The sequence below is a fragment of the Phyllobates terribilis genome, unplaced genomic scaffold (assembly GCF_046119375.1).
Source record: "Phyllobates terribilis strain yellow unplaced genomic scaffold, ASM4611937v1 Scaffold_7__3_contigs__length_470593459, whole genome shotgun sequence".
Classification (NCBI taxonomy): Eukaryota; Metazoa; Chordata; class Amphibia; order Anura; family Dendrobatidae; genus Phyllobates; species Phyllobates terribilis.
This window is the reverse complement of record NW_027362767.1, coordinates 158861115-158879207: the sequence shown is the minus strand read 5'-3', so window position 1 is coordinate 158879207 and position 18093 is coordinate 158861115. Positions and strand designations below refer to the sequence as shown.

The 18093-nt window shown below is 39.9% G+C and overlaps 1 protein-coding gene across 2 annotated transcripts in view; it reads left to right on the top strand.

Moving 5' to 3' along the window:
- Positions 1 to 12150: 12150 nt before the first annotated feature.
- Positions 12151 to 18093, top strand: part of LOC141154078 (Fc receptor-like protein 3) — a 97863-nt gene continuing 91920 nt past the window's right edge. For both annotated transcript variants that reach the window (XM_073639511.1, XM_073639510.1), the window contains exon 1: positions 12151 to 12412. In XM_073639511.1, coding sequence (XP_073495612.1) covers positions 12370 to 12412 — 43 coding nt within the window. In that variant the 5' untranslated portion in view covers positions 12151 to 12369. The remainder of the gene's footprint in view (positions 12413 to 18093) is intronic.

Below are 18093 nucleotides of genomic sequence, written 5' to 3'. Positions count from 1 at the left end.
AAGAATAAAAAAAACACCAAAAGAAAAACATGATTATCCAAAAATCATATAGAAAAATAATGGTATCACTTCATATCCAAATTTTTTCTATGTGCGGCCCATTTACCCGGCTAAGTTTGAGACCCCCGCTCTACACTAACATCCCTTCAGATTTTTAACAGCTATTAAGTCTCCTCTCAGTCTTCTTTTTTTCAAGCTAATACAGATGAGGATAGGGCACAGCTACAGGAGGATTTAGATAAATTGGGGAGTTGGGCCAAAAAATGGCAAATGGGGTTCAATGCCGATAAATGTAAGGTCATGCACATGGGAAAGAAAAACAGCAGTCACCCATACATATTAAATGGGAAACTGTTGGGGAAATCTGACATGGAGAAGGACCTGGGCGTCTTGGTTAATAGCAAATTAAATTGGAGTGCCCAGTGTCAGGCAGCAGCTGCGAAGGCAAATAGAGTCATGGCATGCATCAGAAGAGGAATAGGGGCATATGATGAGAACATTGTTCTTCCTCTGTATAAAGTTCTGGTAAGGCCGCACTTAGAATACTGTGCACAGTTCTGGGCTCCGGTGCTCAGGAAAGACATATTGGAGCTAGAGAGGGTACAAAGGAGGGCGACTAAGGTAATAAAGGGAATGGAGGGACTAGAATACCCAGAGAGGTTGTCAAAATTAGGCTTATTTACGTTGGAAAAGAGAAGGCTTAGGGGAGACCTCATAAACATGTATAAATACATCAGGGGGCAGTACAGAGATCTCTCCCATGACCTGTTTATACCAAGGATGGTGACAAAGACGAGGGGGCACACTATGCGTCTGGAGGAAAGAAGGTTCCTGCACCAGCATAGAAGGGGATTCTTTACGGTCAGAGCCGTGAGACTCTGGAACTCTCTGGGAGAGGAAGTGGTGATGTCCAACTCACTTAAAGAGTTCAAGAGAGGCCTGGACGCCTTTCTTGAGAACAATAGAATTACATCTTATGCTTAGTGATAGTTAATTAATCCAGGGATTTAATCTGACTGCCAGATTGGAGTCGGGAAGTGAATTTTTCCTCAATGATGTAAATTGGCCTATACCAATTTTTTTTGCCTTCCCCTGGATCAACGCTGCGGAATAGCTGCAGTGCACAAGAAATAGGCTGAACTCGATGGACGCTTGTCTTTTTTCGGCCTTATAAACTATGTAACTATGTAACTATGTAAGCTAAAACTTCCCAGATCCTTTAACTTTTACTTGTAAGACATAGTTTGCAATCCTCTCACAATCCTGGTAGCTTTTCTCTGAACTTGCTCCAGTTTTTCTGTCTTTTTTAAAATGTGGTGCCCAAAACTGGACACAGTATTCCAGATGAGGTCTGACCAAGCAGGAGTAACATAGTTTTTAAGGTTGAAGGAAGACTAAGTCCATCTAGTTCAACCCATAGCCTAACATGTTGATCCAGAGGAAGGCAAAAAAAAACATGTTGCAAACACTAAGCTCCACATTGGGGAAAAAAATTCCTTCCCGACAATCAGACTAGTTCCCTGGATCAACGCCCTATCAAGGAATCTAGTATATATAACCTGTAATATTATACTTTTCAAGAAAGGCATCCATGCCCTTCTTAAATTTTAATAGTGAATCACACTGTAACATACCTGGCGGCGTCCTTGTATAGTGGTCCATCTCCCACTGTGCAAGAGCGTGCACTTGATCTCCAATCCAGAATGTCTCTCTGGCTTCCCTCCATGCTGTCTGTTTGCCTCTGTTTCTGCTGCTTAAGGGCGGCGCCCGATCACTTCCTGCTTTTTGTACTTGCTGCAGGCACACCCCTTGTGCGTCCTCAGCCTATTGCTGTCTGTCACCTGGTATTTAAACCAGCTGCTCCAATTAACCCATGCCTGAGCATCTTGCCCTGTCAGTTGGCTTCTTGTCTCTGACATGCCAGGTCCTGTGTATGTTACCTGTCTTGCAGTATCTGTTCCCGTGTCTGTACTGTGTCCTACCTGTGTACTCTAACCTGCAGTCTGTACACGCTCTCTAGCCTGTTGTCTTCTGCCTATCCTGGAGGCTGTATTTCCAGGCCAGTGTAAACACGCTCCTAGCCTGTTCTTTCTGCCTTCTAGGGGCCGCATACCTACACCCGTTCCTGTATCTTGCCTGTTCTTGTCTGTATACTCTCCTAGCCTGTTACCTGTTTTTCTCTATGTCCGTACCTTCCCTTTTCTTGCAGAATCTGATCCCGTACCTATCTCCTACTCGTTGTCTCTGTACTCCCGTTTGTGAGTTTAGAGTCCACTCGCTACTTCATTGCAAGTATCCTGTGTGCACCTGGTTCTGCCTTTCCCTTCCAGTCTGTTCCGTGTGAACAGAGCCCTGTCCCCTCCGCTCTGCCTTGCTTGCCGCTTCGGCGGTTCTTGCCTGCTCAGCCCTGTCCACCGCGTCTGCGGTTTCGCTTTGCTCAGCCCTGTCCACCGCGTCTGCGGTTTCGCTTTGCTCAGCCCTGTCCACCGCGTCTGCGGTTTCGCTTTGCTCAGCCCTGTCCACCGCGTCTGCGGTTTCGTTTTGCTCAGCCCTGTCCACCGCGTCTGCGGTTTCGCTTTGCCCAGCCCTGTCCACCGCGTCTGCGGTTTTGCTTTGCCCAGCCCTGTCCACCGCGTCTGCGGTTTCGCTTTGCCCAGCCCTGTCCACCGCGTCTGCGGTTTCGCTTTGCCCAGCCCTGTCCACCGCGTCTGCGGTTTCGCTTTGCTCAGCCCTGTCCACCGCGTCTGCGGTTTCGCTTTGCTCAGTCCTGTCCACCGCGTCTGCGGTTTCGCTTTGCTCAGCCCTGTCCACCGCGTCTGCGGTTTCGCTTTGCTCAGCCCTGTCCACCGCGTCTGCGGTTTCGCTTTGCTCAGCCCTGTCCACCGCGTCTGCGGTTTCGCTTTGCTCAGCCCTGTCCACCGCGTCTGCAGTTTCGCTTTGCTCAGCCCTGTCCACCGCGTCTGCGGTTTCGCTTTGCTCAGCCCTGTCCACCGCGTCTGCGGTTTCGCTTTGCTCAGCCCTGTCCACCGCGTCTGCGGTTTCGCTTTGCTCAGCCCTGTCCACCGCGTCTGCGGTTTCGCTTTGCTCAGCCCTGTCCACCGCGTCTGCGGTTTCGCTTTGTTCAGCCCTGTCCACCGCGTCTGCGGTTTCGCTTTGCTCAGCCCTGTCCACCGCGTCTGCGGTTTCGCTTTGCTCAGCCCTGTCCACCGCGTCTGCGGTTTCGCTTTGCTCAGCCCTGTCCACCGCGTCTGCGGTTTCGCTTTGCTCAGCCCTGTCCACCGCGTCTGCGGTTTCGCTCCGAATTTGTCTCCCAGTCTGTACTGGACCCTACCCAGCCTGCGCTCTAGTCTGCCTGTTCCTGTATTCCCCAGTGTGGGTCATCAGCCGTGTCCGGAGTCTGACCTGGAGCAGACCCTGGTCCCTCTGCTCGGTTCCTCCCTGGTGCACTGGCGTTGTATGCCGTCGTGCGACCTTGGTCGGATCGGGCAGATACTTAGTTATGCCCCTCCAGGCACTCTCCGGTTCATGGCACAGTGGAACCACTAAACACGCACACGCCAGTCAGTCCGGGCGTCTGCATTACACACTCATTACAACATCATGCGGCAGAGAGCTCCATAGTCTCACTGCTCTTATAGTAAAGAATCTGCGCCTGTGATTATGATTAAACCTTCTTTCCTCCAGACGTAGAAGATGCCCCCTTGTCCCCGTCTCTGGCCTCAGAGTAAAAAGATCAGTAGAAAGGTCTTTGTACTGTCCCCTCATATACTTGAACATAGTAATAAGATCACCCCTAAGCCTTTGTTTTTCCACAGTAAATAACCCCAAGTGTAATAACCTGTCTTGGTATTGCAGACCCCCCAGTCCTCTAATAACCTTGGTCACTCTTCTCTGCACTCGCTCTAGTTCAGCTATGTCTTTCTTATACACCGGAGACCAGAACTGTACACAGTATTCTAAGTGTGGTCGCACTAATGACTTGTATAGAGGTAAAATTATGCTCTCCTCATGAGCATCTATGCCTCTTTTAATGCATCCCATTATTTTATTAGCCTTTGCAGCAGCTGCCTGACACTGGCCACTAAACGTGAGCTTGTCGTCCACCAATACACCCAGATCTTTTTCAGTTACAGTTTTGCCCAGTGTTTTACAATTAAGCATATAATTATACATTTTATTTCCTCTGCCCAAGTGCATTACCTTACATTTATCCCCATTAAAGCTCATTTGCCATTTATCAGCCCAAGCTTCTAGTTTACATAGATCCTCCTGTAATATAAACACAGGAGGTACCCCACTGTTAACTGAGACCCAGCCTGAGTGTTTTCCATTAATAACCACCCTTTGTTTCCTATCACTGAGCCAATTCTTAACCCACATACATATATTTTCCCCTATCCCCATTGTTCTCATTTTATGTATCAACCTTTTGTGTGGAACCGTATCAAAAGCTTTTGAAAAGTCCATATACACAACATCCACTGCATTTCCTTGGTCCAGTCCGGAACTTGCCTCCTCATCAAAGCTGATCAGATTAGTTTGACAGGAACGGTCCCTCGTAAACCCATGTTGATATTGGGTCATGAGGTTATTCTTCTTCAGATACTCTAGTATAGCATTTCTTAGGAAACCCTCCAGGATTTTACCCACAGTAGAGGTTAAGCTTACTGGCCTATAATTTCCAAGTTCAGTTTTTGTCCCCTTTTTGAATATTGGCACCACATTTGTTATACGCCAGTCCTGTGGTACAGACCCTGTCATTATGGAATCTTTAAAGATTAAATGCTCCCTGCACATAGTACCGGGTGTCAGCTGTGACAAACAGCTGTCACCCGGCGGCGATCGCGCCCGCACAGCCTGTGTGCGCGCGTGCGATCACTATGACGTACTAGTACGGGTCAGGCTCTTAAAGCTCAGGGCACTGATGCGTATTAGTACGTCTAATGTTGTTAAGGGGTTAATGCCTCATCACTACCTACTAGCTTTAGTTCTCTAAATGCTTTCTTTTTGTCACTTATTGCGCCCCTTACAGCTCTATTTAGCCATAGTGGTTTCCTCCTATTTCTAGCATGTTTATTCCCATAGGGTATATATTGTGCACAGGTCCTATTCAGGATGCTAATAAATGTCTCCCATTTGCTTTGTGTAGCTTTATGTCTCAGGATATCGTCCCAGTTTATTGCACTAAGATCATCTCTCAACCGTTGGAAATTTGCCTTCCTAAAGTTTAGTGTCCTTGTAACCCCTCTACTACACATCTTACTAAAGGTTACATGAAAACGTATTATTTTGTGATCACTATTACTCAAGTGACCCCCAACTTGTATATTTGATATGCGGTCTGGCCTATTGGTTAACATTAGGTTTAGCAGTGCCCCCCTTCTTGTTGGGTCCTGAACCAGTTCTGAAAGGTAATTGTCTCTCATAGTTGTCAAAAACCTATTACCTTAGCTTGAGCTACAGGTTTCTGTCCACCAATGTATTTCAGGGTAGTTAAAGTCCCCCATAATAATGACTTCTTCTTGAGTCGCTGCTTCATCTATTTGCTTTACGAGGATATTCTCTGCTGCTTCAATTATTTTTGGAGACTTGTAACAAACCCATATCTGTAATTTATTATTTTTTCCCCCTCCCCTTATCTCCACCCACAGGGACTCTACATTTCCATTAGAGTCACATATATCCTCCCGCAAGATGGGTTTTAAGGATGATTTTACACATAAACACCCCCCCCCCTCGCTTGTTTGTACGGTCATTTCTGAACAGACTATAGCCCTGTAAATTAACTGCCCAGTCATGGCTCTCATCCAGCCACGTCTCAGATATCCCCACCATGTCATAATTATTTTCCAACAAAATTAATTCTAACTCCTTCATTTTGTTGGTGAGGCTTCTGGCATTAGTGTACATGCATTTTATGTCTCTCTGTGCCTCTATTCCTTCTTACTTTATTGACTGTTCTAACCCCACCCCCAATTTCTTTATTTGTGCCCAGGTCACTATCTGCACTATCTTCCCCACCTATAAAATGAATACCCTCCCCCCCAATCCCTAGTTTAAACACTCCTTCAACCTTCTAGCCATTTTCTCCCCCAGCACAGCTGAACCCTCCCCATTGAGGTGCAGCCGGTCCCTAGCGTAGAGTCTGTAGCCAACTGAGAAGTCGGCCCAGTTCTCCAGGAACCCAAATCCCTCCTTCCTACACCAGTTCTTGAGCCACTTATTTATCTCCCTAATCTCCCGTTGCCTCTCTGGCGTACCACGTGGTACAGGTAGTATTTCAGAGAATACCACCTTTGAGGTCCTTTCTTTAAGCTTGCAGCCTAATTCCCTGAAATCATCTTTAAGGACCTTCCATCTACCTCTAACTTTGTCATTTGTGCCAATGTGCTCCATGACCGCTGGGTCCTCACCAGCCCCTCCCAGTAATCTGTCAACCCGATCAGCGATGTGCCTAAATTGAACCCCAGGTAGGCAGCACACTGTTCGATGATCCCTGTCTTTGTGACAGATTGCCCTATCTGTTCCCCTAATAATTGAGTCCCCCACTACCAGCACCGGCCTGGCCTGCCCTGCTCTCCTATATCCCTCCTTACTGGAGCTGACACTCCTCCGGCTTTCAGGGGACATGCCTTGGTGCAGCAGTGCTACCCCTGTACCGTCACCCCCCTCATCTGCCAACTTTGCAAACTTATTGGGGTGTGCCAGATCAGGACTAGCCTCCCCGGCACTCTTCCCTCTACCCCCCCCCTTCTAACTGTCACCCAGCTAGCTGCCTCACTGTCCCGCAGCTAGAGGGATAATTACTTCTCATGATCTAGACTCTACGCTTCTCTTAATACATCTCAGAACTGTGTTTGCCTTTTTTGCTGCTGCATCACACTGTTGACTCATGTGCAGTCTGTGATTTATTAGTATACACAAGTCTTTTTCACACATGCTGTTGCTTTGTTCTATTCCTCCCATTCTGTAGATGTCATTTTAGTTTTTCTTGATCCAATGTAGAATTTTCCATTTCTTCCTGTTAAATACCATTTTATCAGTTGCTGCCCATTCTTCAAGCTTATCTAGATCCTTCTGAGTCCTTTCTCTGTCTTCCCTAGTGTTACCTATCCCTCCTAGCTTTGCATTGTCTGCAAATTTGATTAGTTTACCTTCAGTTCCCTTATCTGGGTCATTTATAAAAATGTTGAACAACACTGGGGCCAGGACAAAGTCTTGTGGTACCCCACTTGAAACACTCTTCCAATTGGATGTGCAACCATTTATTATGAATCCACCTAACCGTAGCCTTGTCAATGCCATACTTGGTCATTTTTTCAATAAGGATAGTATGAGATACTTTATCAAATGCTTTGCTGAAGTCGAGATATACTATATATCTACTGCATTTCCCTGATCCACCCAGTCAGTGATTCCATTATAGAAGGAAATTAGATTAGTTTGGCATGACTTGTTTGCTACAAACCCATGCTGGCTCTTGTTAATTACTGTATACTTACATACTTGCTGTTTAATAATTTGTTCAAAGATCTTTCCTGGTATAGAAGTATGGCTCATTGGCCTGTAATTTCCTGGCTCCATTTTCTTTCCTTTTTTGAAGATAGGGACAACATTTGCCCTTCTCCAATCTTCTGTGACTTCTCCTGTTCTCCAGGAATTTTCAAAGATTCTGGCTAGTGGTTCTGTAATTTCCTCTACTATCTCTTCCAGTACCCTGGGATGTAATTCATCAGGACCAGGAGATTTAAATTCATTTAAATTAGATACGTGTCCCCTCACCATCTCTGTTTATAGATAATGTGGATTATTTTATTCCTTTGATAGCACAGTGAAAATCAGTTGATGTTACATTTTCTCTCTTAGAGAACACACATGCAAAAGAGGAATTTAAAAGTTCAGCCTTCTCAACATCATTTTTGACCACTTCATCCTTTTCATCCTGTGAAAATCCTATAGCATCTTTGACTTTTCTTTTGCTTTTGACAAACCCCATACAATTTCAAGGGTGCCAACACTTTCGGTCATGTATCAGAGCAATAAATGTTTTTTGCAAAATGAAATATATCCTGTAACCCCTAGGAGTAAACTAAATCACATGCTAAAGGACTATTCACACTAAAGAAGTTCTGGTATAACAAGTCCGTCCAGGACATTTCTTCCTCCTAAATATTCCCTCATTCCCTGTGTCAGAGAACAGCCGGGAGATCCCACACATATTTCCCCGCCAGATGATCACGAACCAGCACTCCACCGCCTCCAAACGTCAAGACAATTACACAATTGGCTGCGAATTGATGGACGAGGCCGTGGCTGCTTTCACTACTAAGCCGAATATTAGGGAGCTCACAGTGAACGTATAGTATATACACATTCAATTCCAACACATGGAATATGTATATATGCTCCAGTAAGGTTACAGACAAGCTTCCCAATAAACCACAAAAAATTAAGTGCCACCACCAGTCGTTTATACAGGCCGATTGGACACCCGACAGGTAGAGTATGACATGAGGGGTGCAGTTTAGAGAAAAAGAGGAATGAAGCTATTACATTTTATATAATTAATCCGAAAAAAGTAGACATATATATACAAAATATTTTACAAAACGGATAAAACAATACAGTATAAACAATTTTGTAAAATAAAAAGGGTAAACAGAAGAAATGTACTAAACCTGATGTCGCACAGTTAGCTCAGGCTTTTATGAAGGGCAGCTCTTCATTTTTGGGGGCGCAATGGACAGAACTACAGTAAACTGCTTCTCCCAGGACTGACAAACATTATAATTTGCCATTTGCTGTTATTAACACAAGTTACACCCACATACCTCCCCTTCGGTGACTCATAACAGGGCTGGTCTTCATAAAACCATAAGATGTGGCTCAGTCTTAGCAAATTATGAGATTCACAAATTCTACATCTTCGCCCCTGGAGGTCCCAGGTGGGAGATATTACTGTCATGTTTCTTATTACAATTCTACCTCTATATAAATAGGAAACATCTATCTGATGATTTAATTTGAAGGTGTTATGGTCACTGCCCAGTGATGTAACACAATGCGTTATGTTTGACACTACGACATTCATATCTATCATATCTATGCTGTTCATGAAAACCTCAATTCGTAATCTCTAAAAGGTGGACAAATGATTTTTAGTAATCTGCTAGCTTTTCTATTCAAAGCTGATGCTAGAGGTGATAGGTTATCTTTACCGGCCATAAATCTGTCACCTTTCACATTCTTAGGCAAGCTGGAGATGGGACTGCATCTGCTATCCATTAGAGGATCCTCTTTAATTACCTGTTTGCAAAAGAGGGGTTTAGAGGGCCTCAGTCACAGTTAAAGGGTCATATAGAGTGCTAGCCTAGCTTCAGTATTCACCATGATAACTATGAAATGGCTTAGAGAATTGCAATTATATCCATAACATGCAGCAACTCAGCCACGAATTAGAGACTACAAAACGTTTTAGAGTAGGGTCACTGAGTGCTGAGGAGCAGAGGGCACAAAAGTCAGCAACACTCTGCTGACCCCATAACTGCAGAGTCCAGACCTCCTCTGGTATTAACATCAGTACAAACATTGCACCGCGCTGGGAGTTTCATGGGCGAGTAGCTGCATGCAGCTGTACATCACCAAACACAAGGCCAAACGCCAGATGGAGTGGTGTAAAGCCGCCACCACTGGACTCTGGAGGAAATGTGTTATGTGCAGTGGACAATTGTAGATTCCAATTTTGTGGGAACAGTTTGGGGAAGGGCATTTTGACCCCCATAAATGTGCTCAGTGCACAAAGTCCATAAAGACATGGTTGGGGGCAGTTTGGGGTAGAAGAACATGACCAGTTGCACAGAGCTCAAACCTCAACCACATCCAACACCTATAATGGACATTGTGAGCCTGGCCCTCTTCTCCAACACCAGTTTCTGACCTCACAAAAGCTCTTCTGAATGAATGGGAAAAACATCCCACAGACCTCTCCAAAATCTTGTAGAAAACCTTCCCAGAATTGCGAAAGCTGTTGTGGCTGAAAAGGGGGGACCAACTCCATATTAATATCTATGGATGTAGAATGGTAGGTCAGAAAAGCTCCTGTAGGAGAACTGTGGAGGGGGCACATACTTTTGTTTATATATTATACTTATGCTGAGCACTGCAGCCTTTGACATGCTTTAATCACACAAATGGCATTGTGTCTTTACTTTATTCCCCTTTACTCCACTTTGCAGTTATCGCTCAAATGACATTGAATTGCAAAACTTTTGGTTTTGTGTTGAAGCCACAGACAGGATCGAGACACCAGTATGAAGAAAAAGTGGGGGTATGCCGGGGTGAATGTCAAAATGTTAACTCCATAGCTGCTACAAAGGGCTGGACTAGAAAGGAAACGAAAGACATGGGGCCCTGATTCATTTCGGTGTTTACACCAGTTTTCTGGCATAAAATACTTTTGAAAAGTCCCAAAATGTTTGCTACTTTGCCGTTTTCACACCATCCCCAGCCAACTCTGCTAAAGTGGAACGTGACGCAGCAGCGCCCACCTGCTGAGTTCATTAAAAGTTAGGCCAAAGTGTAGCATTTCTGGTGAGGCACATGCCACTGAGAAGATGCTCTGGATTCATTAAGTGGCATGTACCTTTCAATTAATTCGGTGCATCGTATTCCAGCGATGACTGTAAAAAGACTAGTGTGAACAATGCCAATCTTAATGAATCAGTTTCATAGTGATAGATCAAGGACAGATCTGAGCACGGCTTAACGGCCGATGTACGACTGCCATTGAAGGGATTTTTTTCTGATGTGCAGCACTTTTATGGTGATGCTTCAGAAAAAGGATGACATACTACAGCACCTAAGCCGTCTGACAGAAGGAGAGGGATCCCTCTGTCAGCCCCTGGTCTCAACACAACTCAATCACAAAGGGTGATGCATTCCTTTCAGCAGCCATCAACATAAATGACCCCGTACACATTAAATTGTCTGAACCATCCAGGGAAAAAATAGTATATAGGTGTTGCAAAGTTTCCATTACATATTTTGAGGTGAGGAGACCAAAACCACGAAAATTCGAACGGATCGATTTTTTTGTTTTCTCTTTTTGATGTTCACCACGTGGGATAAAATATTTTGATAGATCAGACTTTTACAGATGCAGAGATAACAACTATGGTTATATGCTTTTTTTCTGTAATGGGTAAAGTTTGGTAATTTACATTTTTAGTTTTTTTTTTTTCTCTATAATTTTTTATTAATCCCGCCCGCCTCACAAGGGACCTTTTGATTGATTTTCCATTACATTGCAATACTTTATTATTGCAGTATATGGTCAAATTAAAGAGCTTTTCTAAAGTTTTAGAGAAGTTATCAGCTCTTCTTTAGGCTATGTTCACACATCATGGTTTTTTTTAGCTTTTTTTTTTTTAATGCATTTTTTAGGCAAATTTTCAGCTGCGTTTCAAAGTACCAGCAAAGTCTATGAGATTCCAGAAATCATCATGTTTTTTTTTTTTTGTTCAGGATTTTGTGCTTTGCATGGTTTTCTTTGCACAATAGAGCATGTCACTTCTTTCAGCTTTTTTTCAGCGTTTCTTCACAAATTGGAAGTAATATAGGGTGAAAAAAACGCTGAAAAAAATGCACCAAAACCGCAGGTGTCAAGTTTTTCAGCGTTTTTTCAACCAAAACCAGTATGAGATTTTTTTTTTTTTTCACTGAACTTTATGTACATGCATAAAAGAGACAAAAGTACAGTGAACAAAAAACGCTGAAAAAAACGCACCAAAAAACAAGCAAAAAAAGCAAGAAAAATCCTGAACAAACCTCCTGGCAAGAGATCAGGTTTTGCTGCTGAAAAAAAACATGATGTGTGAACAGAGCCTTAGATGGGGAATAACTTTCAAACTTCAGAATACAATTTTAACTATCGCCTATGAAGCAGCACCGGACACGAATACATACGTTAAGATAACAGCATAAAAAAGGACTTCAAGATTTTTATTTCTACATTAGTTTCACTTTGATGTATCAAAACAATTTTAGTTAGTCCAAAATACCAAAGAATCTGAATCATGGAAATTTTCGGAGAAACTTTTCATAAGCAGCATTCCACACTTGACCCTTTTTTTTGCCAGATGGGACATCTGCTCAACACATGCAGTCAATGCGGAGGATTAAGCTTCATCAAAATACACACTTTGGACCTTGGACCGCTAAAGCTTCAAGGTCAGCCTGCTCTGATAGCATTCACAAACCCCTGTGCTCCATCTCAGCAAACACCCCTCCTTTCCGTAAAAAAAAAAACCCACAGAAGGACACAGTGAAACACCAGCTCATTCTTTCAGACAAGCAGCGTCACACAAGCCTATGGCAGTCACCATGTTTGTGAGATCACTACTCATGCTTGTATGTAAGTAGCATTTTTCAGCTTTATGAACCATTTAACTTTGCTGCTGTAATAGAATTACAAATTGTTACAAATGATTACTAAAGGATGAGCATTTTTCAGAATGTGTCAAACTACACTGGGGGAGACTGCGCAGTAGAAAAAGTTAGGTAATCCTCTAAACTACATTTTGACAAAGTGGGGGGATATGAGCCATTCCTTCACCTACTGAACGAAGGGGTAATTTATTGCACCACCTCCTGAAATAATTACGTCTCACTCCATTATTACTCCCGTTAAAATATTAGCTCAAGGTCTCACTGCAAGAAATGTAATCTCTCCTGTGAGGTAGAAGGAGTATTATAGTAGTTATATTCTTGTACATAGGGAGCAGTATTATAGTAGTTATATTCTGTACATAGGGGGCAGTATTATAGTAGTTACAATCTTGTACATAGGAGCAGTATTATAGTAGTTATATTCTTGTACATAGGGGCAGTATTATAGTAGTTATATTCTTGTACATAGGGGCAGTATTATAGTAGTTATATTCTTGTACATAGGAGCAGTATTATAGTAGTTATATTCTTGTACATAGGGAGCAGGATTATAGTAGTTATATTCTTGTACATAGGGAGCAGTATTATAGTAGTTATATTCTTGTACATAGGAGCAGTATTATAGTAGTTATATTCTTGTACATAGGAGCAGTATTATAGTAGTTATATTCTTGTACATAGGAGGCAGTATTATAGTAGTTATATTCTTGTACCTAGGGGGCAGTTTTATAGTAGTTATATTCTTGTACATAGGGGGCAATATTATAGTAGTTATATTCTTGTACATAGGGGCAGTATTATAGTAGTTATATTCTTGTACATAGGGGGCAGTATTATAGTAGTTATAGTCTTGTACATAGGAGCAGTATTATAGTAGTTATATTCCTGTACATAGGAGCAGTATTATAGTAGTTATATTCTTGTACATAGGGGCAGTATTATAGTAGTTATATTCTTGTACATAGGAGCAGTATTATAGTAGTTATATTCTTGTACATAGGAGCAGTATTATAGTAGTTATATTCTTGTACATAGGAGCAGTATTATAGTAGTTATATTCTTATACATAGGGGGCAGTATTATAGTAGTTATAATCTTGTACATAGGAGCAGTATTATAGTAGTTATATTCTTGTACATAGGAGCAGTATTATAGTAGTTATATTCTTGTACATAGGAGGCAGTATTATAGTAGTTATATTCTTGTACATAGGAGCAGTATTATAGTAGTTATATTCTTGTACATAGGGGGCAGTATTATAGTAGTTATATTCTTGTACATAGTGGCAGTATTATAGTAGTTATATTCTTGTACATAGGAGCTGTATTATAGTAGTCATATTCTTGTACATAGGGGCAGTATTATAGTACTTATATTCTTGTACATAGGAGCAGTATTATAGTAGTTATATTCCTGTACATAGGAGCAGTATTATAGTAGTTATATTCTTGTACATAGGGGGAAGTATTATAGTAGTTATATTCTTGTACATAGAGGTAGTATTATAGTAGTTATATTCTTGTACATAGGAGTAGTATTATAGTAGTTATATTCTTGTACATAGGAGCAGTATTATAGTAGTTATATTCTTGTACATAGGGGGCAGTATTATAGTAGTTATATTCTTGTACATAGAGGTAGTATTATAGTAGTTATATTCTTGTACATAGGGGACAGTATTATAGTAGTTATATTCTTGTACATAGGAGCAGTATTATAGTAGTTATATTCTTGTACATAGGAGCAGTATTATAGTAGTTATATTCTTATACATAGGGGGCAGTATTATAGTAGTTATATTCTTGTACATAGGGGCAGTATTATAGTAGTTATATTCTGTACATAGAGGGCAGTATTATAGTAGTTATATTCTTATACATAGGGGGCAGTATTATAGTAGTTATATTCTTGTACATAGGGGCAGTATTATAGTAGTTATATTCTGTACATAGGGGGCAGTATTATAGTAGTTATATTCTTGTACATAGGAGAAGTATTATAGTAGTTATATTCTTGTACATAGCAGTATTATAGTAGTTATATTCTTGTACATAGGGGGCAGGATTATAGTAGTTATATTCTTGTACATAGTGGCAGTATTATAGTAGTTATATTCTGGTACATAGGAGCTGTATTATAGTAGTTATATTCTTGTACATAGGGGCAGTATTATAGTACTTATATTCTTGTACATAGGAGCAGTATTATAGTAGTTATATTCTTGTACATAGGAGCAGTATTATAGTAGTTATATTCTTGTACATAGGGGGCAGTATTATAGTAGTTATATTCTTGTACATAGAGGTAGTATTATAGTAGTTATATTCTTATACATAGGAGCAGTATTATAGTAGTTATATTCTTGTACATAGGAGCAGTATTATAGTAGTTATATTCTTGTACATAGGGGGCAGTATTATAGTAGTTATATTCTTGTACATAGAGGTAGTATTATAGTAGTTATATTCTTGTACAAAGGGACAGTATTATAGTAGTTATATTCTTGTACATAGGAGCAGTATTATAGTAGTTATATTCTTGTACATAGGAGCAGTATTATAGTAGTTATATTCTTGTACATAGGAGCAGTAATATAGTAGTTATATTCTGTACATAGGGGGCAGTATTATAGTAGGTATATTCTTGTACATAGGGGGCAGTATTATAGTAGTTATATTCTTGTATATAGGAGCAGTATTATAGTAGTTATATTCTTGTACATAGGAGCAGTGCAGTATTATAGTAGTTATATTCTTGTACATAGGGGCAGTATTATAGTAGTTATATTCTTGTACATAGGGGCAGTATTATAGTAGTTATATTCTTGTACATTGGGGGCAGTATTATAGTAGTTAAATTCTTGTACATAGGAGCAGTATTATAGTAGTTATATTCTGTACATAGGGAGCAGTATTATAGTAGTTGTATTCTTATACATAGGGGGCAGTATTATAGTAGTTATATTCTTGTACATAGAGGTAGTATTATAGTAGTTATATTCTTGTACAAAGGGGCAGTATTATAGTAGTTATATTCTTGTACATAGGAGCAGTATTATAGTAGTTATATTCTTGTACATAGGAGCAGTATTATAGTAGTTATATTCTTGTACATAGGAGCAGTAATATAGTAGTTATATTCTGTACATAGGGGGCAGTATTATAGTAGGTATATTCTTGTACATAGGGGGCAGTATTATAGTAGTTATATTCTTGTATATAGGAGCAGTATTATAGTAGGTATATTCTTGTACATAGGAGCAGTGCAGTATTATAGTAGTTATATTCTTGTACATAGGGGCAGTATTATAGTAGTTATATTCTTGTACATCGGGGGCAGTATTATAGTAGTTATATTCTTGTACATAGGAGCAGTATTATAGTAGTTATATTCTGTACATATGGAGCAGTATTATAGTAGTTGTATTCTTATACATAGGGGGCAGTATTATAGTAGTTATATTCTTATACATAGGGGGCAGTATTATAGTAGTTATATTCTTGTACATAGGAGCAGTATTATAGTAGTTATATTCTTGTACATAGGAGCAGTATTATAGTAGTTATATTCTTGTACATAGGGGGCAGTATTATAGTAGTAATATTCTTGTACATAGGGGCAGTATTATAGTAGCTATATTCTTGTACATAAAGGCAGTATTATAGTAGTTATATTCTTGTACATAGGGGGCAGTATTATAGTAGATATATTCTTGTACATAGGGGCAGTATTATAGTAGTTATATTCTAGTACATAGGGAGTAGTATTATAGTAGTTATATTCTTGTACATAGGAGCAGTATTATAGCAGTTATATTCTTGTACATAGGGGGCAGTATTATAGAAGTTATATTCTTGTACATAGGGGGCAGTATTATAGTAGTTATATTCTTGTACATAGGGGACAGTATTATAGTAGTTATATTCTTGTACATAGGGGGCAGTATTATAGTAATTATATTCTTATACATAGGGGGCAGTATTATAGTAGTTATATTCTTGTACATAGGAGCAGTATTATAGTAGTTATATTCTTGTACATAGAGGTAGTATTATAGTAGTTATATTCTTTTACATAGGGTCAGTATTGTAGTAGTTATATTCTTGTACATAGGGGCAGTATTATAGTAGTTATATTCTTGTACATAGGAGCAGTATTATAGTAGTTATTTTCTTGTACATAGGAGCAGTATTATAGTAGTTATATTCTTGTACATAGGAGCAGTATTATAGTAGTTATATTCTGTACATAGGGGGCAGTATTATAGTAGGTATATTCTTGTACATAGGGGGCAGTATTATAGTAGTTATATTCTTGTACATAGGAGCAGTATTATAGTAGTTATATTCTTGTACATAGGGGCAGTATTATAGTAGTTATATTCTTGTACATAGGAGCAGTATTATAGTAGTTATATTCTTGTACATAGAAGCAGTATTATAGTAGTTATATTCTTGTACACAGGGGGCAGTATTATAGTAGATATATTCTTGTATATAGGGGCAGTATTATAGTAGTTATATTCTAGTACATAGGGAGTACTATTATAGTAGTTATATTTTTGTACATAGGAGCAGTATTATAGTAGTTATATTCTTGTACATAGGGGGCAGTATTATAGAAGTTATATTCTTGTACATAGGGGGCAGTATTATAGTAGTTATATTATTGTACATTGGGGACAGTATTATAGTAGTTATATTCTTGTACATAGGGGGCAGTATTATAGTAATTATATTCTTATACATAGGGGGCAGTATTATAGTAGTTATATTCTTGTACATAAGGGGCAGTATTATAGTAGTTATATTCTTGTACATAAGGGGCAGTATTATAGTAGTTGTATTCTTGTACATAAGGGGAAGTATTATAGTAGTTATATTCTTGTACATAAGGGGCAGTATTATAGTAGTTATATTCTTGTACATAGGGGGCAGTATTATAGTAGTTGTATTCTTATACATAGGGGGCAGTATTATAGTAGTTATATTCTTGTACATAGGGGGCAGTATTATAGAAGTTATATTCTTGTACATAGGGGGCAGTATTATAGTAGTTATATTCTTGTACATAGGGGGCAATATTATAGTAGTTATATTCTTGTACATAGGGGCAGTATTATAGTAGTTATATTCTTGTACATAGGGGGCAGTATTATAGTAGTTATAGTCTTGTACATAGGAGCAGTATTATAGTAGTTATATTCCTGTACATAGGAGCAGTATTATAGTAGTTATATTCTTGTACATAGGGGCAGTATTATAGTAGTTATATTCTTGTACATAGGAGCAGTATTATAGTAGTTATATTCTTGTACATAGGAGCAGTATTATAGTAGTTATATTCTTGTACATAGGAGCAGTATTATAGTAGTTATATTCTTATACATAGGGGGCAGTATTATAGTAGTTATAATCTTGTACATAGGAGCAGTATTATAGTAGTTATATTCTTGTACATAGGAGCAGTATTATAGTAGTTATATTCTTGTACATAGGAGGCAGTATTATAGTAGTTATATTCTTGTACATAGGAGCAGTATTATAGTAGTTATATTCTTGTACATAGGAATAGTATTATAGTAGTTATATTCTGTACATAGGAGGCAGTATTATAGTAGTTATATTCTTGTACATAGGAGCAGTA